The 23,204-nt window shown below is 49.1% G+C and overlaps 3 protein-coding genes across 4 annotated transcripts; all 3 read left to right on the top strand.

Annotated features, from left to right (window-relative positions):
* The first annotated feature begins 719 nt into the window (after positions 1–719).
* ORMDL3 (ORMDL sphingolipid biosynthesis regulator 3) lies at positions 720–10,259 on the top strand. Of its 2 annotated transcripts, none has more exons than XM_058820448.1 (4): positions 720–817; positions 4,680–4,880; positions 6,100–6,251; positions 6,375–10,259. In XM_058820448.1, the coding sequence occupies exons 2-4, from the start codon at positions 4,707–4,709 to the stop codon at positions 6,508–6,510; spliced, it is 462 nt and encodes a 153-aa protein (XP_058676431.1). In that variant the 5' UTR covers positions 720–817; positions 4,680–4,706; the 3' UTR covers positions 6,511–10,259. The 2 variants fall into 2 exon arrangements, with proteins under 2 accessions (XP_058676431.1, XP_058676432.1); XM_058820449.1 differs by having other exon boundaries at positions 6,334–10,259.
* A 1,946-nt stretch (positions 10,260–12,205) lies between these two features.
* LOC131568618 (gasdermin-A3-like) lies at positions 12,206–16,783 on the top strand. Its single transcript, XM_058820722.1, has 8 exons — positions 12,206–12,429; positions 12,597–12,792; positions 13,550–13,715; positions 13,789–13,882; positions 14,549–14,733; positions 14,929–15,079; positions 15,805–15,878; positions 16,016–16,783. Exons 1-8 carry the CDS (start codon positions 12,210–12,212, stop codon positions 16,304–16,306), a joined length of 1,377 nt encoding a protein of 458 aa, XP_058676705.1. The 5' UTR covers positions 12,206–12,209; the 3' UTR covers positions 16,307–16,783.
* Positions 16,784–17,921: 1,138 nt separating this feature from the next.
* Positions 17,922–22,724, top strand: LOC131568746 (gasdermin-A-like). Its single transcript, XM_058820832.1, has 9 exons — positions 17,922–17,949; positions 19,058–19,323; positions 19,487–19,682; positions 19,863–20,028; positions 20,100–20,193; positions 20,921–21,075; positions 21,267–21,417; positions 22,123–22,196; positions 22,328–22,724. Exons 2-9 carry the CDS (start codon positions 19,104–19,106, stop codon positions 22,565–22,567), a joined length of 1,296 nt encoding a protein of 431 aa, XP_058676815.1. The 5' UTR covers positions 17,922–17,949; positions 19,058–19,103; the 3' UTR covers positions 22,568–22,724.
* The last annotated feature ends 480 nt before the right edge of the window (positions 22,725–23,204 follow it).

Raw genomic sequence — 23,204 nt, 5'->3', positions numbered from 1 at the left:
GCCAGGGGCTCTGGGCAGGGGGTTTGCAGCCCAAAGCGGCTCCGATGCTGCCCCTATGCTGCTGGAAGAGCCGGCAGCGGCACTCACAGAGCCCTGCACAGATGGCTGCGGCACCCGTGGGCCGTGCCAGCCCCACGCGATGAGCTTTGATGGTTGTGCAAACAAAAGCGGAGCCAGATGGTCTCCCCCGCGCTCCAGCGCTGGAATCCTGCGCTCGCTCCCAGCGCCGACCTTGGCTGGGTGTTCTGTAGCGCTGCCGGCCTGCCCGGGCTGTCTGCACAATGCTGCCGCTGGGATTTTCACGCTATCACGGCATCAGAGTAGTTTGGGTGGGAAGGGACTTTAAAAACCACCCAGTCCCATCCCATGCCATGGGCAGGGACACATTCCAGCCCCCCAGATCGCTCCAAGCCCTGTCCAACCCGGCCTCGCACGCCTCCAGGGATGGAGCAGCCACAGCTCCGGCTGGAAGCAGCCCCAGCGTTCCCCCACCCTCGGATTTCCCCTGGGAGAAGGGGCAGAGGGGGCAGCCCACCCTCCCCGGGCACGCCGGAGGCACCCAGCGGGGTCTGGGGTCCGCTGTGAGCGGAGCGGGGCTCGGTGCAACCCCCGATGCCCTTCCCGGAGCCGCTCCCGCCGGTTCCCATGGCGGCCCCGCCTCTCCCGCTGCTGCCGGACTACAGCTCCCGGCGTGCCGCGGCGGGGCGGGCCGAGGGGCCGCCGGGAGCGCACCGGGAGAGCACCGGGAGCGCGGCGCAGCGAGCGCCGGCCCCGCCGAGCCGAGGCGAGCCGGGCCGGAGCGGAGCGGGCGGGAGCGGTGAGTGCGGGCCGGGGGCGCGGGGCAGCACCGGGGGGCTCTGCTCTCCCGGGGGCGGCGGCGGCCGAGCCCCGCGGCGGGGCCGGGGGAAGGTGCCTCGCATGGGCCCGGCCCGAAAGGAAAACACCCCAAAAGAGAGAAGCGGGTGCTGGGATGGAGCTGGGGAGCGGCGGGGTGGGAGCGGGGGGTCCCGGGTAGGTAGTGCGGGTCCACACGGTGCGGTCGCGCTGTGCAGAGCCCGGCCGGGAGCGGGTCCTGCCCCGGCCTCACGGGGCACCGTCCCGTCCCGGGAAAACGGGGAGGAAAGTGGGGTCTGGGACCCCATGTGAGCTCAGAGGAGCCCAACCTCGGCCTTTTCTTGGTGCCCAAGATCTCCCGTTAAATCCACCAGGAAAGGCCGAGGGGGCAGGATCCCCGCCCTCAGCCGGTTCACGCGTGTCCTCGTCCCCGTGTCCCCCGTGTTCCCCGGGTTCCCCCCCGGGCTCCGGCAGCCCCGGGCCCCCGAGGAGGAACCGGGCAGCGCTGGGGCTCAGACACGTCCAACACAGCCCCGGGCTGGAGGGACACGGGACGCTGTGTTCCCGGTGTCACCTCTCACCCAGCACAGCCCATTTCACCAGCGTCCCCCATGTCCTCCGTGCTCTGGTTCATCCATCGCCAGAAGGGTTTAAAGGATTTGTTTGGGAGGTGGCAGCTGTTGCTGCTAGAGATTGGGATCTGTGATCCGTGGGATCATCGGCACCTGCAGTCTGGGAACACTCAAGATCAAGATAAGCACCCGAGCCCTCCTTCCCTCCCAGCCCAGTGAAGATCCTGCAGCAGGGTGCCAGGATCAGAGCGTGATGCTGAAATCCCTGGGGAGGGGTGACAGCACTGCCAAATCATAGGAGCGTTGATTTAGGAAGGAAAAGGCCTTCAAGATCATCAAGTCCAAGTGTTAAACAAAGGAACAGGAGCAGATGGTGGTCACACTCCTCTGGGGACAGAGGTGAGGAAGGAGCTGCCCCTGGACAGGGAGCAGGACAGGCAGGATGAGGCAGAGGGAGGGCTCAGCTCCAGCGCCTCGCTGTGCCCTTTGCCGCTGGCCACAGCTCCGACTTTTCCCCTCCTTGGATGGCCACTGTCCAATGTCAGCACAGCCCTGACCTTCACCCTGAGCCTGGTGCAACGTTCAGGCTTTTCTGTTCCAAAAAAAAGTGGGAAAGCAGAGCCTGGCAGCAGCTGCCCTGGGAAGGGGGGCTGGAGTCCTTCCCATGATGGGCTGTGTCTTGTTGTCCTGCAGGTGAACAAATCCTGGTGTGGAATTGGAAATCAAACATGGGATGTGGGATGGGGGTAGGGACAGAGCTCTGGGAGTTTGTGTGCCCTCAGCCAAGCTTGTGCAATCCAAAATTTGGGAGAGCTGGGCCAAGGGCTGCAGAGCTGGTGAAATATTTAAGGTGGGGAAGGACAGAGTTGGAGATGTGGAATCACCCTCATTGCAGCTGTGAGTGCTTGGTGTGTCTGTATGTCCTGCAAGAATGAATTAACCAACCTCTCATATGTTCCAGCATCCCACCCCTCTAATCCTTAATTTCACAAGGAAGGGAAACTGAGGCACGGGAAGGAGAATTGCTTCACATACAGCTCCCAAGTTAAGCCTTTTACCACCCAGTTGTGGGTCTGCAACTGCCCTCGTTTGCAGAGGAGGCCAAATCCAAGCTGCTCCTTAGTTTTTGGAAATTATGGTTGGAAATTCCACATCACCAGCCCTGTGCACCTCTGGCTGCAGGGAGCTTCCACAGAAAAGACTCATGGAGAGAAGGCTTTTAACTGTTGATGAAAGTCGATTTTAAGGCCTCCAGTGAGAGCACAGATCCCTTTCTGTGGGCAGCCCCTCTCCAATCCCTCTTCCTGCACCCTTTTGTTGCTCCTATCCCCAGACATGTGGTTCCTCCTGCTGCACAGCTGGAATCCCACAGACACAGCTCTCTGTGGAGCATCCAGCTGTTCCTCACTGCTGTCTCCTGCATCCTCCAGACTAAACAAACCCATTTCCTTCCAGCTGTCCTTGCAGGTCATGTTTTTCCTACACCTCTGCTCATTTTCTCCAGCTCCTCCCAGGACTGGACAGCGTTCACCCAACATCCAGGAGATCTATTTCCCAAGTCTGGCACTCAGCACTCTTGTTTACACATTCCATGGGGTGCTTTTCTTTTTGTTGTTGTAACAATCTGACTCTTTTTGACTCATTTATCCTTTGCCCCCACCTTCTGAGAGCCTTTGGGAATTGCAGAAGGTTTAGGACAGAGCTGCTCCCTCTGCCAGGGGTGAAGTGCTGAACTCTGGCCTTTAGTCTTGTTTCCAAATCAAACTTTGGGCTTTTCTCTGAAATATCCGTAAGTTCGTGACCTGGGAGGTGAGCAACAAGGGAGTGAGCACCCCACAGACCTGCAGCCACTTTCCTGGGAACAAAATCCTCCTCCAGATATGAGCCCCCTGACACAGTGAGGTGAGGATGTGCAGCAACAGCTGCCTGTGTGCATGGAGGAGGTTTGGGAGTTACTTGGAGCATTCCAGGAGCTGTGGAGTGGAGCTGGCTGTGAGTCCCAGCCCTGGGCAGGAGTGGGGATGGTGCCAGCTCCTGAGACAAGGCAGGCCCAGCACTGCATGAGGGAGCTGGGAACAGCTGGCAGTGAGGAGAGTGTGATGTTGGATCTGGCTCAGGCTTGCCTCTGGAGAGCTGGAGGGAACAGCAGCACAGCTTCCAGCTGTGGGAAGCAGCAGCAGAGCCACAAGGCCTGACATGAGGAAACAGCCTTCACTGTGGGGTGCTGCAGCCAAGGAGGATGAACTGGATCATCTCATCAAGCTCCTGTTCTCTGGGACACAAAGATGATTTTACATTTCCCTAATGTTGGTGTGAAGACATGCAGCTTTGCAGTGGGTTTAGTTTGTGCTGTTTTCTGTAATTCCTGGATACCAGTGAGCCAGAGCTCTCCTGCTGCCACTGGCACTGTGTCAGACCAGAAAGCCACTTGATACCTTCACTGTCTCAGAGGCACCACTCCAAGGACTTGCTCTAACAGGGTGATACTCTCTTGCTTCCTCTCCTCCTGGCACTGTCCAGAAAACCATCTTTGTGCTCCTCCTACATGCCAGTTGTTCTTTCCAGGTAGGGGAAGGGCTAACTCCTCCCCAGTTCTTCCTCCTGGAACATCCTCCCAAGGCACTTTGTGCTGTTATCTCTCCCTTTTTACGTTCCTCAACAAGAATCTCATTCCTTGCCTGGGGGGAAATTTTTTGTGTTCCTCTTTTTTTACCCCTCTGCAAGTCTTAAATCTGAAGGCAAAACACATGAGCCAGAGTAGGAGACAAGCAAACCTCCCAAGTCATGCAGAACTGTGTTAATTTAGTTAAATTAATCAGGAGACCTGTTGATACAGAGCCTTTCCTCTGCAAATGCTCTGGTCCCTTCCCAAGTTTAAGTCATGCTGACTCCATAAACACACAGGAGCTTCCTGTGCTGTGTGTTTCCATGATTAACACTGTGATGAGGATTTAAAAGTGCTTAAAAGTATTGGTTTGAGTTTTGTCAGGCAATCGTGGGATTGAACCTCAACACCTCAGCTCCAGGAAAACATCTCAAATCACAAGAAGCTTCTGTCACAGACAAGCTTCCCACACATAATTCCCAAATCTCAACCACTCCCGGAGTCAGCGACGTCAGCTCTAAGAATGGCAATACCGAGGGGCAGAGGAGGGAACTGACTGGGGATTTTTATAGCAAACAGCAGATTTTGGGTTTGCTTGACAACCAGCCTGTGCTCAGCCCCACTGAGCAGTTTGGATCCGGGCTCTGACCTCAGTGTTTGTGTTCCAGGGGCTCCTGCCAGCCAGGAGAGGCAGGATGAACGTGGGAACGGCGCACAGCGAGGTGAACCCCAACACCAGGGTGATGAACAGCCGTGGCATCTGGCTGTCCTACGTGCTGGGCATCGGGCTGCTGCACGTCGTGCTCCTCAGCATCCCCTTCTTCAGCGTCCCCGTGGTCTGGACCCTCACCAACATCATCCACAACCTGGTAAGGGAGCGGCACGGGGAGCCTGGGCACAGCTGTTGCTCTGAGCAATCTGCTGAGATTCCTGTTGAAACAATTCCTTTGTGTTTCCAAAGATGTCGGGTGAGTTGCTCAACCTCCACCCTCGGCCTGTACTGGTGCCTCTGGGTTATGGATTTAAATCCAGCCCAGGTACAGGTGAGGCAGCAACGCCTGGTGAGGTTGCTCAGAGGGGACGTGGATTCATTTCCTGTAGGGCAAATCCTTCATTGTGTCCCCTTCCCAAAGGATTCTGTGACAGACCCCATCACTGGGGTTGGTAAAACCTGAATTGGCCTCATGAGAGTTAAGAAAAAACAAGATTAACCCACTGATTTTGTTCTGCCTAAAGTAAAAGATTAGTCCAGGAACTGATTCTTCTCGCTGAAGATCAAGTCCCCACATAGGTCCCCTTGGGCACAGGGGACAAAAAACTTCTGGGATGGAGCAGCTGATTACGTGTCTTTTATTTTAAATAATATCTCAGCCTGGGAATATTCCAGTGATAAAAATTACAGGGATTGAGGACCCTCATGATAAGCTATTACTAGTGGGGGATAAAAACCTCCACAAACGCCCAAACTGGAGCTGCTCAGGAGATAAAAACCTCCACAAACCCTCAAACTGGAGCTGCTCAGGAGATAAAAACCTCCACAAACCCTCAAACTGGAGCTGCTCAGGAGATAAAAACAACCACAAAGCCCCAAACTGGAACTGCTCAGCACTCAGCTCACGAGCTGCTGCCTTCTCACCCATCTTCCCTGGCAGCTTTAACTTCTGGGGACAAAAAGGAATTTAAAGGCCAGGAGTGGCTGTACTTGGGAGCTGTGGTGTAGCCAGAATGTTTGTGTGTGACTTGTGTTCCCCTGGTAATCAGGGGGTGACAGATCTTCTCCCAGTCATTTTCGGGGAGCCCTCAGGCAGCAGGCAGGCGCTAATCTCCCGATCGCAGAGATCCCAGGGCTGTAATCTTGCCACCGCCTCCTTGGCTCACACCCAGGAGCAGAGCGAGAGTTCTGACGTGGATCAGACGAGCTGGCCCGGCCTTTCCCAACTCTCCTTTCTTTCCCCGCTTTCCTGACCGCTCCGGGTTCTCCAGCAGCGCCACATCCCTCTAGTGGAACGGCGCGGGGGTGCAAGCGCCCGGATCCCCTGCTTTGGATCTGGGGTTTTTGGGGTCAGCCTGACGCTGTGTGTCCTGCAGAGCATGTACATCTTCCTGCACACCGTGAAGGGAACCCCCTTCGAGACCCCGGACCAGGGCAAGGCCCGGCTGCTCACGCACTGGGAGCAGATGGATTACGGAGTCCAGTTCACGGCGTCCCGCAAGTTCCTCACCATCATGCCCATCGTCCTGTGAGTATTCTGGGCTGGCTGAGCCACCTCGTGTCCCAGCACCCAGCAGTGTTCTGGGAGATAAACACGTGGAATGCCACAGCTCAGTTTGCCTCTCTCTCTGTTCCCACCTTCCCTCTGCAGTTATTTTCTAACCAGTTTTTACACCAAGTACGACCGGGTGCACTTCATCATCAACACCATCTCCCTCATGAGCGTGCTGATCCCCAAACTGCCTCAGTTCCACGGCGTGAGGATCTTCGGCATCAACAAGTACTGAGCGGCGTGGCCGGAGCGGACGGAGGAGGAGCAGGGCTGAGGGGGATTCCTCTCTCCAGCCCCATTTCCTCCCTCCACACAGACTGGGATGTGGTTTGGCTGTTTAAAGCAGATCCCAACAGACACATTCCGCATGCTGGATCCTCGTGCCCAATAAATCCAAACCAGCTCCAGAGTAGAGTTTAGTGCGGAGCAGGACGTGCGACAGCGGATTTCTCTTCTCCCAGGGTCATCAATAGATGCAAAACCACTGAGACGTTGAGGTACAACCAGGTGAATTCTGGGAAGAGTCTCATCTATTCCAGACATGGAATGACGAGGATAGGGATGAGGGGAAAAGCTTTTAGTGCTGGTACTATTGCTGTGGTAAATGCACTTTAAAATACATTTCCCTTCCTGAAGCTGGGTGCTTTGAGCAGAACGTGAGGGAAATCCAAAGGGATACAGCCAGACTTTCCCAGGACTGGATTGTTTTGGGGTCTGATCTCCAGTTTTAGGTGGGAAGTGGGAGGGGGAAGTGAATGAAAGATTTTTATTTTGCAATTGTTGACACTTAGAAGGGAAATTCTTTTCCTAAAAACAGCACAGGAAGAAGTAACCTGCAGTTTGATTTCCTACATCACCATCTGTGTGATCCAGGGAAAAGGTGGATAGATCCAAAATCATGCTTGTTACTTTCAGTTTATACCCAAATCTGCCCAGATAACTCCTCTCCCCACCCCAAACTGCTGTTTTTAAGTGCACAGGAGCTCAGTGGGCATTTGGATCAAGGGCTGAGGGCAGGTGATTTAATGACTGACACCAAATGCCATGGAGCTCCTTGGAACATGGACAGGTGTGGGAGAGGCAGCCAGTGGGCAGGTACAGGAGGAAGGCTGATTGCTCTAATCAAGCAGGCAGCCATCCTTGACTTGGAATTGTTCTCCTCACTTCAGCTCCTTGGTTGCTTAAGTGCATGTGACTGGGATTTGCCAGTTCTCCATGGACTCCAGGGCTGGATTTCTGGCTTACCTGGAAATCTGTCCCTCAGCTCCATGCCCAAGGGCTGTGTGAGCAGCAGCACCAGCAGCAGATGAATTGACCAGCAAAGGAGTCGATTTGTCACTGACAGTAGATCCTGTCACAGAGGAACAAAATCAAGCCTTTTTCCTCTAAAATTACCACCTAAATAAAGCAGGCTTAGGTTTCCTGGCTGAGACAGCTTTTACTGTTTTACTGAAAATCAGAATGACCTGATTTCCCTTTGGGTTGTGTCCCAGATGGAATGGGTTTTCCCTCACTCTTCCCCTGTAACCCCATGAAAACCTATCTTTTTGTTGTCTTAGTGCTTATATTGTCTCACCTTTTTTTGACAATGGTATAAATCTTTTAAATCTGCTTTTTTTTTTGTCCTTGCAGTAGCAAATCCAGCTTTAGAGGCCATGAGGGAGAATGTTGAGGTTTTGGATGGTCTGAGCATAGGATGTGGAAGGGAGAATTTTTAGATCTGTTACTACTCCATGCATAATTTTAGACAAGTTGCTTCACTTCTCTCTCAGACTTCCTTTGGGATTGCTACAGGGAAGGGAAAATATGGAGTGTACCTCAAAGGGCTGCTGGAATGCAGGGAGAATCATTCCCTCATGTGTTTGGAAAGTGGAAATCCAAGTGGAAAGGAAGTTTTCAAGCAGCTAGAAGGAGAAGAGAATCTGGCTGGAGACCCCAGGGTATTGACAGATGTGCAATTTCCTTGATGGGCAGTTTAAACCTTCCAACCTAGGATAGAAGAGCTGCTGCTTTAGCTGAGGTACTCTCTACCCTAATCGGCTCTTTAAGCTACTAGACAATGATAATTGTGATAAAAATAGAGATATTTCATCAATCAGCTGGGAAATGACACAGACATGAGCAGTATTCCTGCAGGAGGGACAGGTCCTGGCAGGGTGCCTGAGGCTGAACTTGAAATGTTGATTGTGGTGCTGAACAGACCTGAGTGTCTGCCCAGACACCACTTCCATCTCCAGGGGAAATTAAAGGAAACTAATTATTGTCATAGAAAACATGGGGAAAACCATCATTTTGCAACAGAAACAGCCTCTAGATGCTTTCAAACATGACTCCTCACAGACAGACATATGCTGGGTATTTCTAAGCATATGCACATCACAGATTTGTAATTTTAGAATAATTATCAATTGAAAGGATCAGCTTTTTTTTTTTTTTTAATGAGATACAGCAATAACACAGCTGTGGGTTTGAACACTTGTGTGGTCACTGACACCATCTGACCCTGTTTCCTTAAATTAAATATCAGCTGGGACTCAGAATGGAATTATAAACTTCTCAAACAAGTAGGTTCTAAAGTGTAAACCCCCAAATTTGTAATTAAGACTCTGCCTAGCAACAAAAGTAAATATTTTTTGATTTCTCTCCTTCACACAAATGATCAAACCAGCCAATGGCAGAGTCATGACATGCCACTCTTCACAACACAGGTGTGGCATTTTTCCATGGAATAACTTACATTAATTTGGCTTCAGTCAATCCAGTCAAGGGAAACATAAATGGAAACATGAGTAATATGGAAAGAGACAAGTTGGAGAAAGATTTCATGTTCTGTTGTGGTGAGTTAATTACCTATATATGGTTAATAAGTATTTGAACAATTACAGATTGGGTAGCATCTTCCTTAAGATCCCAACTTAACGCTGGTGTCAGTATCAATCAAAAATAAAAAGCAGGAAGTCAATTGTAATTAAACCACCATTTTTGGGTGTACCTGAGGCAGTCTGAAGTGAAAGGACACCACGAGCAGGCTGAAGGGTGGTCAGACATGTCCTGGAAGGGGGCAGATCAGGTGTGAAGCCACATTGTGGGTGGAGAAATGAACCATGAACAGACGTGGTGCTGCAGGGAGGAGATGACTGATTGTTACTGATTTAAATGGGATTCCAATCACATCATACTTGACAGATTCCCTCTCACACTGGTCCTGTATCATAATCAGGACAAGTTCCTACCTGGAGAGATCAAATCTCCTGTGATGGAAAAACAACTCCTGGTAAGTTATTTTAAGCTTTTCTATTTTGGTCTGCAATTAAAGAGAAAAACTTGTGAATGGCTGGAATCCTCCTCAGGAACTGGCAGCAGCCTGTCCCATCCTGTACTTGGCCAAGCCCCCTGAGCCACTGTCAGCACCACGCACGTTTCCATGGGGCACAGCAGCCCCTGCTCCAGGACACTCAGAAAACCAGCAAGTCCTCCCAGCCTGCTGCTCCTGAATCAGGGATCCTCACCTGGGAGTCCTTTCACAGAGCTACCAGGCTGGCAAACAGTCCAAACCTTTGCAGGAAAAAGCCTATAAATTAAACTAAATGGAGGGCTACTTATTCTCTTTTATGTTTGAATCACTGTTCAATTTTGGGTTGTTTTTAGAAGCTCGGTACTGGCCCTCAAGGAGGGGACAGCAGTGGGTTAACACATTAATATTCCTTCTTGTGACTTATGTTGCTTTATCATTGCCTAGAATATCTTTTTAAGCATGTGAGTGTTGGTGTGTCCATACCCTCCTTGGATCAGTTAAATCAGCTGAATTAGTTGGGAGGGTTTTTAAAGGAATGTTCTGTACAAAGTTTTAGGGTTTTTTTTTCCCATAGCCTTCTTTTTGCTGTGGATACAGGAGTCTCATGTAGAGAACTTTCTAAAATAAAGTGTGAATATTTTTATTACTCCTTTGTACAGTATTCTAAGAGAGACTAATAAAAGTGAAGTATTCAGGTAAAAACTTGTGCTTGAGTCGTGGAATCATCACATGGATGGCTTTTGCTCTCAAACAAGCACAGCAATGTACCCAGCAGACATGGAATGGCTCATGTAGGAAGGCACCTTAAGGGTCATGGGCCAATCCCACCCCTGCCATGGCAGGGACACCTTCCACCAGCCCAGGCTGCTCCAAGCCACATCCAACCTGGCCTGGGACACTCCCAGGGATGGGGCAGCCTCATTTTCTCTGGGAAACCTGTTCTGGGGCCACGTCACCCTCACAGAGAGGAATTTCTTGTCAATATCCCCTCCTGAGTTCATTTCTCCATCTGTCAAAGAACAGCAGTGTTACATGGCTCTATAAAGCTGAATCCACAAGGATGGAATGGTTTGGCTTGAAGGGACCTTAAAGCCACCCAGTCCCACCTGCTGCCAGGGGCAGGGACACCTTCCTGTCCAGTCTGGTCTGAGACACACCATCTCCTACATCTGTAGAAGTTCCAGTAACCCACAGTCCCTGTAACAGACTCTGGATAAGCTGCTGTGAACAGCCAGGGGTCCTCCAGCATGGATCAGGTCTAATGCTGCCTTACCCAGGAGTTGCTTCAGGGAGCCCCCTGTTTTGTCAGGTAAGAGAAAGCTCAAGGAAAAGTCACCTTTAATGTCAAAGCATTCAGTGAATATGAGTACCAGAGAACCCTTTTTTTGAACGTCCAGGACCATAAAAGGGCTTTCAGCAAGAGGTGGGTGCAGGCAAATTTGTTCCTAGGAAAGTGACGTTTATGTGTTAGATCAGCAGCTCATTGTAATGAATATGTATAAGCATGGTACATAAACACCTGGCTGTACAGTCTCAGCACACACACAGGATAAGGAGAGATCTGCTGTGTGTCTTCTGCAGATGAAGAATGCCTGCTTTCTAACCCTTCAAATTGTGTTAGAAAGTTTATTCTGGGCGATTTCGGTATCACCAGAAGCCACAGCAGTCCCGCAGTCTGCTTCAGACACCCTCCAGCCACAGGAGGCATCCACCCCACAAACAGGTGAGTGCGTTATCCCAGAGCTTTGGTAGGGGAGAGGGTTGGTGGGAGCTCTCTGTTAAGTGCTCTTGTTTAGTTTTCCTCTTTTCTTGGAGACTTCCAAAACAATGTGTTGTGGAAATGGTACTAACATTGAGCGCACAAGGCTATTTGTCTTTGGAATGGTTTAAATTGAAACAGGGTAGCATTAGATGGGATGTTGGGAAGAAACTCCTCCCTGTGAGGCTGATCAGGCCATGGCACAAGTTGCCCAGAGAAGCTGTGGCTGCCCCATTCGTGGAAATGTCCAAAGCCAGGTTGGCTGAGGCTTGGACCAACCTGGGAGAGTGGAAGGTGTCCCTGCCCATGTTAGAGAGAGGAATGGGATGAGCATTAATGTCCCTTCTGACCAAAACCAGTCTGGTTTACCCAATTCCCCCTCCCCAGCTCCATCCTGGAAAACACCAGAAAGGTGAAACTGAAACATTTTGATAAAAAAAAGCTGTGTCAAAAAACATACAGGGATTTCTTTCTGGCTCTCAAACACCAGCTCTCCCCTGCAGACCACCAGTGCCTGCCCAACAAGGCTGGGCTGGGCTGATGTCTCTCTCTTTTGGGGGACATTTGTCTCCAAAATCAGCACCCTCAGAGTCTGCCAATTGCAATCTCTCTGCAAAATGACTGGGATTCCCTAACAGAGCAGAACAAGTCCAAACAAGCCCTGGCTCCTGCTGCTTTTTCTCCAAATATGCCCTGAAACAATCCTGTGAAAATTGTGTCCTCGGATAATGTGAGTCATTACTTTGAAATCTTCTTAATAGATAAAGTCAGGCTTTGTTACAACATTCTGCTAATATTTGAAGTAATTCAGCTTAGCTTGTGTTCCCTCTTTCCCAAGGCATAAATCTACTTGGTTTTCCTTCAAAACTTCAGCCACAGAATGTTTAAAAAACTCACCAAATTCATCGCAAATCAAATGGATCCGAGCAAAGAATTGGACCCTGTCGAGAGCATTGCAGACCATGAGCACTTCAGGCCTCTCTGTCTACTGATACAAAAGAGAAAATCAAAACGCATATTCCACTCAGCTCCCTACTATCAGTGGACAGGGTTCACACTGGATGATGTGCTGCTGCCTGGAAAAGATGGTAAAAGCATAGGTAAAACTCACATTTTTCAATCTAAAGACCACAAATTCTATAGATAATGTGTTTGGGTCATTTGTGGCTGAACTGTACCATGTTCCAGCTTTCATGTGTGTGTGTGATATAATTATAGTGTTGAGTCTGTGTAATCCTGCTTACGATAATGCATGGAATTATTTCAGAGTCCCTCCATCAAGATTCCAACCAATTTACTATCACAAAAACCAGTGCTGACCAGGTTGAGGGGCATGCCAGTGCTCCTTTGGGCCCTGTAAATGCAGAAGTGGAAATAGGTGCCTCCTCCTTGAATGTCTTTTCCATTAAGCTACAAAAGAAGAGCATCCCACTGCAATCACTGGAGGCACTGAGAAAAAAAAGGTAAGGCATGACAAAGGGAGCACACACACTCCAATCATCCCCCTCCAGCACACCCCAGCTCAATAATGGGCTTTCAACAGCCAAAAGCAAAGATTAAGAACTTTGGGCAATTATTTCCCCTAACTAGGCCAAAGATTGGATATCGGTGCATGGTATCCTAACACAGGGAAAATGATTGGCATCTGACTCCATTGATTCAGAAGTGCTGAACAATTGCCTTATTAAAACTATACTATATTACATTATATACTATTTTAAAGAGATACTATACTATACTATACTATACTATACTATACTATACTATACTATACTATACTATACTACATACTTACTTACTATATAATACTAACTAACTAACTAACTAACTAACTAACTAACTAACTAACTAACTAGAAAAACCCGTGACTCTCTGCCCAGAGTCCCGACACAGCTGTGGATCCAACTGGACCATGAATCCAAACAACCATCACCAGAATGCAATCAAGCAATCACCTTGGGTAAACAATCTCCATACCACATTCCACGTGGGCACAAACACAGGCAGTGAATGAGAAAAAACTACTTTCTCTTGTTCTCTCTGTGCTTCTTCAGGAAAAACCCTGAGATAGAGAATTATGTCTCTCTGTTCAGAGAATGTGAATGCCTCAACTGGAGCTACAAGTTCACCCCTGAACCTCCTCTTCTACAGCCTGAGCACCCCCAGCTGCATCTGCCACTCCTGGTGCTCCAAACCCTTTCCATACTTTTCCTCTTTTAGACAAATCAACATGAATCATTCCCTCATCCAACAACTCCAGAGAACAAACATCAATCTGTACATGGTCACGGAAATCCTCGAAGCCTCAGAGGAGACTATCTACACAGCATCCATCATGGCAGATGGGGTCTTTAATGTCCTCTGTCACATCACACTTGGTGCACAGGTTTGGCTTTTCCTCTCCTTTGTTCCCCAACAGCTGCACCCAGCTGTTCTAACTGGTTGTTTTCCTTCACCAGGGCACCAGAGAGAACAAACAAAGCATAGTCATACCCAAGGGCTGCACGCTGGCCTTCAGGACCGTCCCGCTATACATTAGAGATGGAAAATGGAGTAAGCAACTTCCAGAAATGACAGACTTCTCCCTTCTGGAAATAGTGCAGAAGAAGAAGATCTTAGGAAGTATCACTGTGCCCCAGATACAGCCTCATATTGTCTGCAAGGACATGGAGGCAGTGTGAGGGACTGAAATCAGCTGGGGGAGGTCAGACTGCCCATGCTAGGTCAAAGAACTACACAGGAAAAATGCTGTTTGGGGAGGGATTAGTAAAGAAAGAAGGAAGTCTCTGATCTATATTTCAGGAGCTGCAGAGCTCCTGTTGATAAATGGCATGGAGAACAGAGTTTGGGTGTCCCTTCTCTTCCCTTCCTGAGAAGAAAAGAGCCAAGGACAAAACTGGGTGGGTAACCAACAGTGGGAAGACTGGTTTAGAACACCATAAATGTCCTTTATATTCTTCTGCAGATATGAAGCATTTTGAAATTGAAGCATATGCCAGATTTGGTAAGTAATATACTTTCACAGCTTCCACTTGCACAACTTTTGTCTGCTTTGGGTAAGATGGAATCTCCCAGTATTAAACAACAGGAGAGATGCATTTGCCGCTTCTCTGAGACATCACAACTGCCCAAATTCCATATTGCTTCAAAAACACTCAGGGAAGGGTTTCATACTCTGGGTTTAGAGCTGCATGTGCACTCCATGTTCAGAAGTGACAGATTTGGATTCATTCTGGTTTGCAGTTCCCCTGTCACGGAGAGTAGAATTAGGACCAGGGCTGGAAGAAGTTGAAATCTGCTGTCGAATCTTCTCTGGGTTGTCTCCTGACCTGCTGCTCATCATCTTAAACACCATCAAAGCTGTGATGAGAGACAAGAACCTCCTTCAAGAGCTCAGCCAGAAAGTAAGTGAAGCTTTTCTCACTGACACAATTTATAAATACAGACACAGCCACAACCACACCTCTTGTCGCACAAGTCACCTGCCCTGTACAACAATTAGCCATCCAAAATTCCCTCTCTCAGCACAGCTCCCTGCTAAGGAGAAGCAGCAGCCTCTGCCCTCAAATCCTGACATTTCTTTTCCTTCTTCCCCACAGATGGAAGAAGTTGCTGAGCAAAATTATGGTTATGAGCTGAAAACTGAAAGCCCAGATTTAAAAGAACTCTTCAGCACCTTACAGCAATCCCCAAGACATCATCTCCTTCAGCTGGCAGAAGGAATCACCTACGTCCTTGATGCTTTGCAGGGTGAGGCTTTGGGGCTTCAGGAGGGAAATCAAGGCAGGGATGACTCCCACTCCTGCCATTCCCTCCTGCCTTTCTCTCATACTCCTCCTCCTCCTCCTCCTCCTCCTCAAGTGGAATCAACATGAAAGTGCCATGGAGGGGAGAGGAGAGAAACCCCCTCTGCACCCAGCCAGGGCTCCCTGCTCCCTCAATTCTGGCCACAGCTTCCTCCCAAGGGCAGCCCACATCTCTGCTCTGCTGACCAGCAACACAACCCAGGCCAATGGCTGCAGCTGTGTCTGGGACAGCTGGGTTGGATTTTGGGAAAGGTTCTTATCCCTGAGGGGGCTCAGGCACTGAACAGACTCCCCAGGCAATGGTCACAGCCCCAAGGCTGACACAGCTCCAGCAGGGCTTGGACAACACCCTCAGCACAGGGTGGGGCTGTTGGGTGTCTGTGCAGGGACAGGAGTTGCACATCAATTATCCCTGTAGGTGCCTTCCAACTCCACATTCCATATGGGATATTGTGGGTAACAGCCAGATCACTCTCACAGGGAGCCTGCACACATAATTTCTATTAAAACATCCAAAAAGCCTTTGACCAAAGCAGCATTTCCTACAAGGAATGATCACCCTTCCCATCCTCTTCACTCTTTCCCATCCTGCTCACCAGTCCCAGCCCACCAGCAACCTCCATCACCTTGCTGGGAGGTTTTGGATCCAAACCCAGTTTATTTCTGCAGAGTTAACAGAGGATCAGCTGCTGCTGCTGCTGGAATCCTTGGAAAGGAAGATTGTGTCCCAACAGCTGAACCTGGTGAGAACACAAATCACACTTGGCTCCCTTCAAGGGGAAGCAGGGGCTATGTTAATTCTAGCAACATTTCCATAATGATGACACAAGCTGGCAACTGATTGAAATTCTGATTTTGGTTTTTTGTTGTTCCTGTGAAGGTTGCAAATCTCCTGGAACATGACAAGGTGAAGAGGAAGGGGACTTTTCTTGTGGATGCCAGGCAGCTCTTGCCACACAAGGAGGACCAGATGTTAACCATTGCCCTTGTGGAGCTGAGTGGAGTGCAGCTCCAGGAAGATGGATCAATTATCCCTAGGGATAAACCCTTTGAGGCCATGGCTGCCCTGTTAGTGGCCCTGTACGCCCTCAACCTCCTGAGTGGCTTGCAGATACACATGGCCCTGCCCAGGGATCCCTTCCTCAAGATGTTGGAAGGCTTTGTGCGGTAAAAACAAATTTAAGGCAAGAAAACTCAATATGGTTGCTAAAGGCTGGATATCAAAGTGGATTTGTCTGTCTGTCTCCCCATGAATGCAGAAAGACAACAGGAAAATCCAAAAGCCTAAAGAATCACAGGCCTGGCACCAGTGCTTCATGTAATCCTGCTTCCCTCAAAATGCTGCTGCTGCTGCTGCTGCAATCAGTAAATGGGAAAGGGAAGGGCAAAGGGAATGGAAAGGAAAATGCAAAGGAAAAGGGAGGAAATGAAAAGGAAACAAAAGCCAAAAGGAACATCAGCAGTGGTTCACTTACTCTGGTCCCTCTGTGTTTCAGCATGGGATCCTTGAACTGCTGGTGTCAGGAAGGTGGGGAAATCCCAGAGGTTTCACTGACACCTCCCTGGTGCCATCTCCCTGAGATGCTTGAGGGACACGGGTAGCACTTCAGAGCAATACTACAATACCCTCATTATCACTTTATCAATAAAGAGCAGCTTCTTGCTAAGCAACTTGGTGGTCTCAAAGGCTGTTTCTTACTTTGGTGTCTTTTCTGTCCCATGGCACACCTGACAACCTCAGGATTGAGGCTGTACCAGAAATAAGGGCCCTTGATGTGGACACAGCAGTCTCATGTAGAAAACTTTCTAAAATAAAGTGTGAATATTTTTATTACTCCTTTGTACAGTATTCTAAGAGACACTAATAAAAATTAATTATTCAGGTAAAAACTTGCACTTGAGTCCTGGAATCATCACATGGATGGCTTTTGCTCTTACACAAGCATGACAATGACTATGGCAAACATAGAATGACTCAGGTTGGAAGGCATCTTAAGCCTCATCCATTCCTGCTTCCTGCCATGGGCAGGGACACCTTCCACCAGCCCAGGCTGCTCCAAGCCACATCCAGCCTGGCCTTGGACACTCCAAGGGATGGGGCAGCCACAGCTTCTCTGGGAAACCACTGCCAGGGCCTCCCCACCCTCACAGAGAGGAATTTCTTGTCAATATTCCCTCCTGAGTCCATTTCTCCATCTGTCAAAGAACAGCAGCATTACATGGCTTGATAACGTTGCAGTATTGAAGGATGGAATGGTTTTGTTTGAAGGGACCTTAAAGGCATCCAGTCCCACCTGCTGCCAGGGGCAGGGACACCTTCCTGTTCAGTCTGATGTTGGACAGCTCCAGGCATGGGCTTACATCTCCTACATCTGTAGAATTTCAAGTTTTCCACAGCCCCTATCACAGAATCTGCTCAAGGAAGACTCACACAAGCAATGGCCATTCTGAGGAAATGGAACACTGGGGAGGAGGATGGTGAATTGCTCCAACTGAGAATAACTCTGGGGAATAAGAACTCAGGTGTGAACAGCCAGGGAACCACCAGCATGGATCAGATCTAACACTGCCCCTGCCCAGGTGTTGCTTCCAGGAACCTACTTCAGCAAGAAAAATCAATTTACTCTTTGCTCTGTGTTCGTGCGATGGGGCAAGCTTCCCATCGTGGCAACTCACGGCTCCCGTACTTAGCAAACACTTCCCCACCTTTGGCAGAGAGCCAGAGAACTTGTCCCCAGTCCTGCTGCTCTCCAGAGGCCACACCACCTTGGCAGCCTCAGGGTCTGCTCTGCACGCCCACCACCCCACAAACAGGTAAGTGCATCATCCCAGAGCTTGGGTAGAGCTCTTGGGTAGAGAAGGTTGGTGGGAGCTCTCTGTTAAGTGGTCTTGTTTAGTTTTTCTTCTCTTCTTGGAGACCTTCAAGGGAAAGAGCTCAGAAGGGCTAATAACATTGAGCACTGGCAGCTATTTGTCTTTGGAATGGTTTAAACTCCAAGAGAGCAGGGTTAGATCGGGTATTGGGAAGGAATTTCTGTATGGTCAGACACCGGCACACAGCCACACCGGCACACAGCCACACCGGCACACTGCCCTGGAAGTGTCCAAGGCCAGGGCTTGGAGCAACCTGGGATAGTGGAAGGTGTCCCTGACCATCTTAGGGAAAGGAACGGGATGAGCTTTAAGGTCCCTTCCCATCCAAACCATTCTGGATTGTTCAATTTCTCCTCTCCAGCTCTTTCGTGTAAAACACCAGAAAAGTGAAACTGAAACTTTTTCATAAAAAGAAGCTGTGTCAGAAAGGAAACTGGGATTTCTTTCGGCCCTCAAACACCAGCTCTCTCCTGTAGACCACCAGGGCCTGCCCAATAAGGCTGGGCTGATTTCTCTTTATTTTCAGGGACATTTGCCCCTAATATCAGCATCCTCAGAGTGTGCCTGCTCTGCTCTCTCTACACAATCACTGAGGCTCAACAGCAAAGGGGTACAAGGTCAAACAACCCACAGCTCCTGCTGCTTCCTCTCCAAAAGCTCCCTGTAACAACCCTGTGAAACTCGTGTCTTGGGTAATACCAGTCATTATTTTGAAATTTTTTACTAATTAAAGAAACACTTTGTTACAACATCCCGCTTAAGCTGCACCAGGGGAAGTTTTGCTTAGACATCACGAAAAAATTCTTCACTGAAAGAGTGATAGGCCACTGGAATCATCTGCCCAGAGAGGTGGTGGAGTAATCATCCCTGGACGTATTTTAAAAAAGACTGGACATGGCACTCAGCACCATGATTTAGTTGATGAGGAAATGTTAGGTCATGGGTTGGACTAGATGATCTCAAAGATCTTTTCCCACCTAGCTGATTCTGTGATTCTGTGCTATTATTTAAAGTCATTTGGCTTAACTTGTGTTCCCTCTTTCCCAAGGCACAAATCCCTTTGGCTTTGCTTCAAAACCTCAGCCACAGCCAGAATGTTTAAAAAACTCACCAAAATCATTGTAAATCAAATGGATCCGTGCAAAGAATTGGATCCTGTCAAGAGCATTGCAGACCAGGAGCACTTCAGGCCTTTCTGCCTACTGATTAAAAAAAAAAAATCAAACCGCATATTCCATCGAGCTCCCTACTACCAGAGAACAGGCTTCACACTGGATGATGTGCTGCTGCCTGGAGAAGATGGTAAAAGCGCAGGTAAAACCCAAATTTATCAATATGAATTTATCAAATATCACAGAAATTATTTTTGAACTCTTTGTGGCTGAACTCTAGTAAGTTCCAGCTTTCTTCTGTATGTGATATACTGACAGTGCTGAGTCTGTAATCCTGATTAAGATAATCCATGGAATTGTTTCAGAGTCCCTCCATCAAGATTCCAACCAATTCACTCTCACAAAAGTCAGAGCTGATGAAGTTGATGGAGGTCTCAGCATTTCATTTGATCCTGCAAGTGTAGAGCTGAAAGGAGGTGCCTCCTTGTTCAAAGGGTTCTCTGTCAAGTCAAAGAAGAACGGCATATCACAGCAATACCTGGAGGCACTGAGAAGAGAAAGGTAAGGAATGACAAAGGGAGCACACACACTCCAGTTATCTCCCTCCTGCCTATACCACGTTAAGAACGGTTTTTCAATAGCCAAAAACCAAAATCCAGGCCATGGAAAACCAGCACATCCCCCCAGTTGTGTCAGCTGCTCCTAGTGCTCCAAACCCTTCCCATCCTTTTCCTCTTTTAGGAAAATCAACATGGATCACTCCTTCATCCGACAGCTCCAGAGAACAGACATCAGGCTGTACGTGGTCACTGAAATCCTCGAGGCCTCAGAGGAGGCCGTGTACGAGGAATCCACCAAGGCAGACAGGGGCTTCAAGGCTAAAATTTATGCCACACTCCATGCAAAGGTTTGGCTTCTCCCTCCTTGCTTCCCAACACCTGCACCCAGCTGTTCTAACTGGTTGTTTTCCTTCACCAGGGCACCAGAGAGAACAACCAAGCTATAGTGATACCCAAGGGCTGCACGCTGGCCTTCAGGACCGTCCCACTGCACATTAGAGATGGAGCATGGGGTAAGCAACTTCCAGAAATGACCAGTTTCTCCCTTCTAGAAAAGGTGCACAAGAGGAAGAACATTTTATGAAGAATCACCTGGCCCCAGATACATCCTAGACTTGTTTGCAAGGAGAGGGAGGCAGTGTGATGGACAGAAATCACCTGAGGGCAGCCAGACAGCCCATGCAAGGTCAAAGAGCCACACAAGAAAGATCTTGTTTGGGCAGGGGTCAGTAAAAAATGGAAAGAAGGAAGTGTCTGATCTACTTTTGAGGAGCTGCAAAGCTCCTGGTGATAAATGGCACAGAGAAGAGAGTTTGGGTCTGAAATTTTCTGCTTGGAAGAAAAGAACCAGGGAAAAAACAGGGTGGGTGAACCACCACTGTGAAGGCTGGTCTAGAAAACCATAAATGTCCTTTTTATCCTGCTACAGAAATGGATTATTTCCAAGACGAAGATGAAGATAATGTAGTTGAGGACAGGCAAGGTTATGTAGATGATGGTAAGTAATGTATTTTACTGCTTTCACATGCACAACATTTGGCTGCTTTGGGTAAGATGGAATCTCCCAGCATAAAACAAACCACCAGGAGAGATGGATTTGTATCTTCCCTGAGATACCACACCTGCCCAAATTCCATATTGCTTCAAAAACACTCAGAGAAGTGTTTCAAAACCAGGTTTAGAGCTGCCTGTCCACTCCTAGAACTCAAGTGACAGATTTGGACTCATTCTGGGTTGCAGGTCCCTCAGCAGGAAAATTAGGAGAAGTGAGGACAGAAGTTCGATATTCCTGCCGAATTTTCCCCGAGTTGTCTCCTGACCGGCTGCTCATCATCTTAAACACCATCAAAGCTGTGATGAGAGATGAGAACCTCCTTCAAGAGCTCAGCCAGAAAGTAAGTGAAGCTTTTACTGACACAATTTATAAACACAGACACATCCACACCACTCCTCCTGTCCCACAAGTCACCTGCCCTGGGCCACAACTGCCCATCCAAAATTCCCTCTCTCAGCACAGCTCCCTGCTCAGGACAAGCAGCAGCCTCTGCCCTCAAATCCTGATATTTCTTCTCCTTGTTTCCCACAGATGGACGAAGTTCTTGAGGAAAATGATGGTTATGAGCTGAGAACTGAGAGCCCAGATTTAAAAGAACTCTTCAGCACCTTGCAGCAATCCCCAAGACATCATCTCCTTCAACTGGCAGAAGGAATCACCTACGTCCTTGATGCTTTGCAGGGTGAGGCTTTGGGGCTTCAAGGGGGAAATCAAGGCAGGGATGACTCCCACTCCTGCCATTCTCTCATTCCTTCCTCTCATACTCCTCCTCCTCTTCAAGGGGAATCTACATCCAAGGCCCATGGAGGGGAGAGGAGAGAAACCCCCTCTGCACCCACCCAGGGCTCCCTGCTCCCTCAATTCTGGCCACAGCTTCCTCCCAAGGGCAGCCCACATCTCTGCTCTGCTGACCAGCAACACGACCCAGGCCAATGGCTGCAGCTGTGTCTGGGACAGCTGGGTTGGATTTTGGGACAGGTTCTTATCCCTGAGGGGGCTCAGGCACTGAACAGACTCCCCAGGCAATGGTCACAGCCCCAAGGCTGACACAGCTCCAGCAGGGCTTGGACAACACCCTCAGCACAGGGTGGGATTGTTGGGGTGTCTGTGCAGGGACAGGAGTTGCACATCAGTTATCCTTTTAGATCCCTTCCAACTCCATATCCCATATGGGATATTGTGGGTAACAGCCAGATCATTCTCACAGGGAGCCTGCACAAGTCATTTCTATTAAAACATCCAAAAAGCCTTTGACCAAAGCAGCATTTCCTACAAGAAATGATCACCCTTCCCATCCTCTTCACTCTTTCCCCTCCTGCTCACCAGTCCCAGCCCACCACTAAGCTTGGTGCAGTATTTCAGATACAAACTCAGTTTATTTCTGCAGAGTTAACAGAGGATCAGCTGCTGCTGCTGCTGGAATCCTTGGAAAGGAAGATTGTGTCCCAACAGCTGAACCTGGTGAGAAGACACATCACATTTGGCCCCTTTCAAGGGAGCTCAGACTATTGCAATTATAGCAACATCTCCATAGTGGCACAACTTGACTACTGATTAAAATAATGAGTTTGCTTTTTTATTGTCATTTAAAGGTTGGAAACCTACTGAAACATGACCTGGAATATGAGATGAGCCCTTTCCCTGTGAATGCCAGGCTGCTCTCTTTCCAACACGAGGAGGACCAGATGTTAACCATTGCCCTGGTGGAGCTGAGTGGAGTGCAGCTCCTCCAGGAAAAGGGATCAGCTATCCCTAGGGATGAACCCTTCGAGGCTGTGGCAGCCCTGTTTGTGGCCCTGTATGCCCTCATACTCCTGAGTGGTTCCAAGTAGGCGGTGCCTGGCCCTGCACAGGGAACTCTTCTACAAGATGTTGGGAAATCTCTGCTGACAAGAAAATTTTCTTCCCAATATCACCCTAGTTAATAATCAAGGCTGCTTTGGCTGGCAAAAGCAAATCATAGCTAGAATATTCAATATGGATGCTAAAGGCAGGATATCAAAGTGGATTTGTCTGTCTGTCTCCCCAAAAATACTGAGGGAAAACAGGAAAATCCAAAAGCCCAAACAACCACAGGCCTGGCACCAATGATTCATGTAATCCTGCTTCCCTCAGAATGCTGCTACTGCTGCTGCTTCTGCAATCTGCAAATGGGAAAGGGAAGGGCAAAGGGAATGGAAAGAGGATGGAAAGGGGAAGGGGAAGGGCAGATGGGAAAGAACATGCAAAGGCAAAAATGAAATGCAAAGGAAAAGGAAGGAAATGAAAAGAAAACAAAAGCCAAAGGAAAACATCAGCACTGATTCACCCTGGTCCCTCTCTGGTTCAGTGGGGACTCCATTAACTGCTGGTTGTAGGAAGGTGGGAAAATCCCAAAGGCTTCACTGACACCTCTCCGTTCCCATCTCTCCAAGATGCTCAAGAGACTTGGGCAACACTTCAGAGAGATGCCACAAATATTCCCATTAT

This window comes from Ammospiza caudacuta, chromosome 27, assembly GCF_027887145.1.
Source record: "Ammospiza caudacuta isolate bAmmCau1 chromosome 27, bAmmCau1.pri, whole genome shotgun sequence".
Lineage (NCBI taxonomy): Eukaryota > Metazoa > Chordata > Aves > Passeriformes > Passerellidae > Ammospiza > Ammospiza caudacuta.
Note: the sequence above shows the minus strand (reverse complement) of the source record. Positions and strands in the feature narration are given on the sequence as shown.

Bases quoted from the DNA above. Each gene is read 5' to 3' on its own strand.
- ORMDL3 (XM_058820448.1), top strand. From the start codon at position 4,707: ATGAACGTGGGAACGGCGCACAGCGAGGTGAACCCCAACACCAGGGTG. The intron at 4,881-6,099 runs GTAAGGGAGCGG...TGTGTCCTGCAG, and splicing joins CCAACATCATCCACAACCTG to AGCATGTACATCTTCCTGCA. The intron at 6,252-6,374 runs GTGAGTATTCTG...TTCCCTCTGCAG, and splicing joins ACCATCATGCCCATCGTCCT to TTATTTTCTAACCAGTTTTT.
- LOC131568618 (XM_058820722.1), top strand. From the start codon at position 12,210: ATGTTTAAAAAACTCACCAAATTCATCGCAAATCAAATGGATCCGAGC. The intron at 13,716-13,788 runs GTTTGGCTTTTC...TTCCTTCACCAG, and splicing joins ACATCACACTTGGTGCACAG to GGCACCAGAGAGAACAAACA. The intron at 15,080-15,804 runs GTGAGGCTTTGG...TTATTTCTGCAG, and splicing joins CGTCCTTGATGCTTTGCAGG to AGTTAACAGAGGATCAGCTG.
- LOC131568746 (XM_058820832.1), top strand. From the start codon at position 19,104: ATGTTTAAAAAACTCACCAAAATCATTGTAAATCAAATGGATCCGTGC. The intron at 19,324-19,486 runs GTAAAACCCAAA...GAATTGTTTCAG, and splicing joins AGAAGATGGTAAAAGCGCAG to AGTCCCTCCATCAAGATTCC. The intron at 21,418-22,122 runs GTGAGGCTTTGG...TTATTTCTGCAG, and splicing joins CGTCCTTGATGCTTTGCAGG to AGTTAACAGAGGATCAGCTG.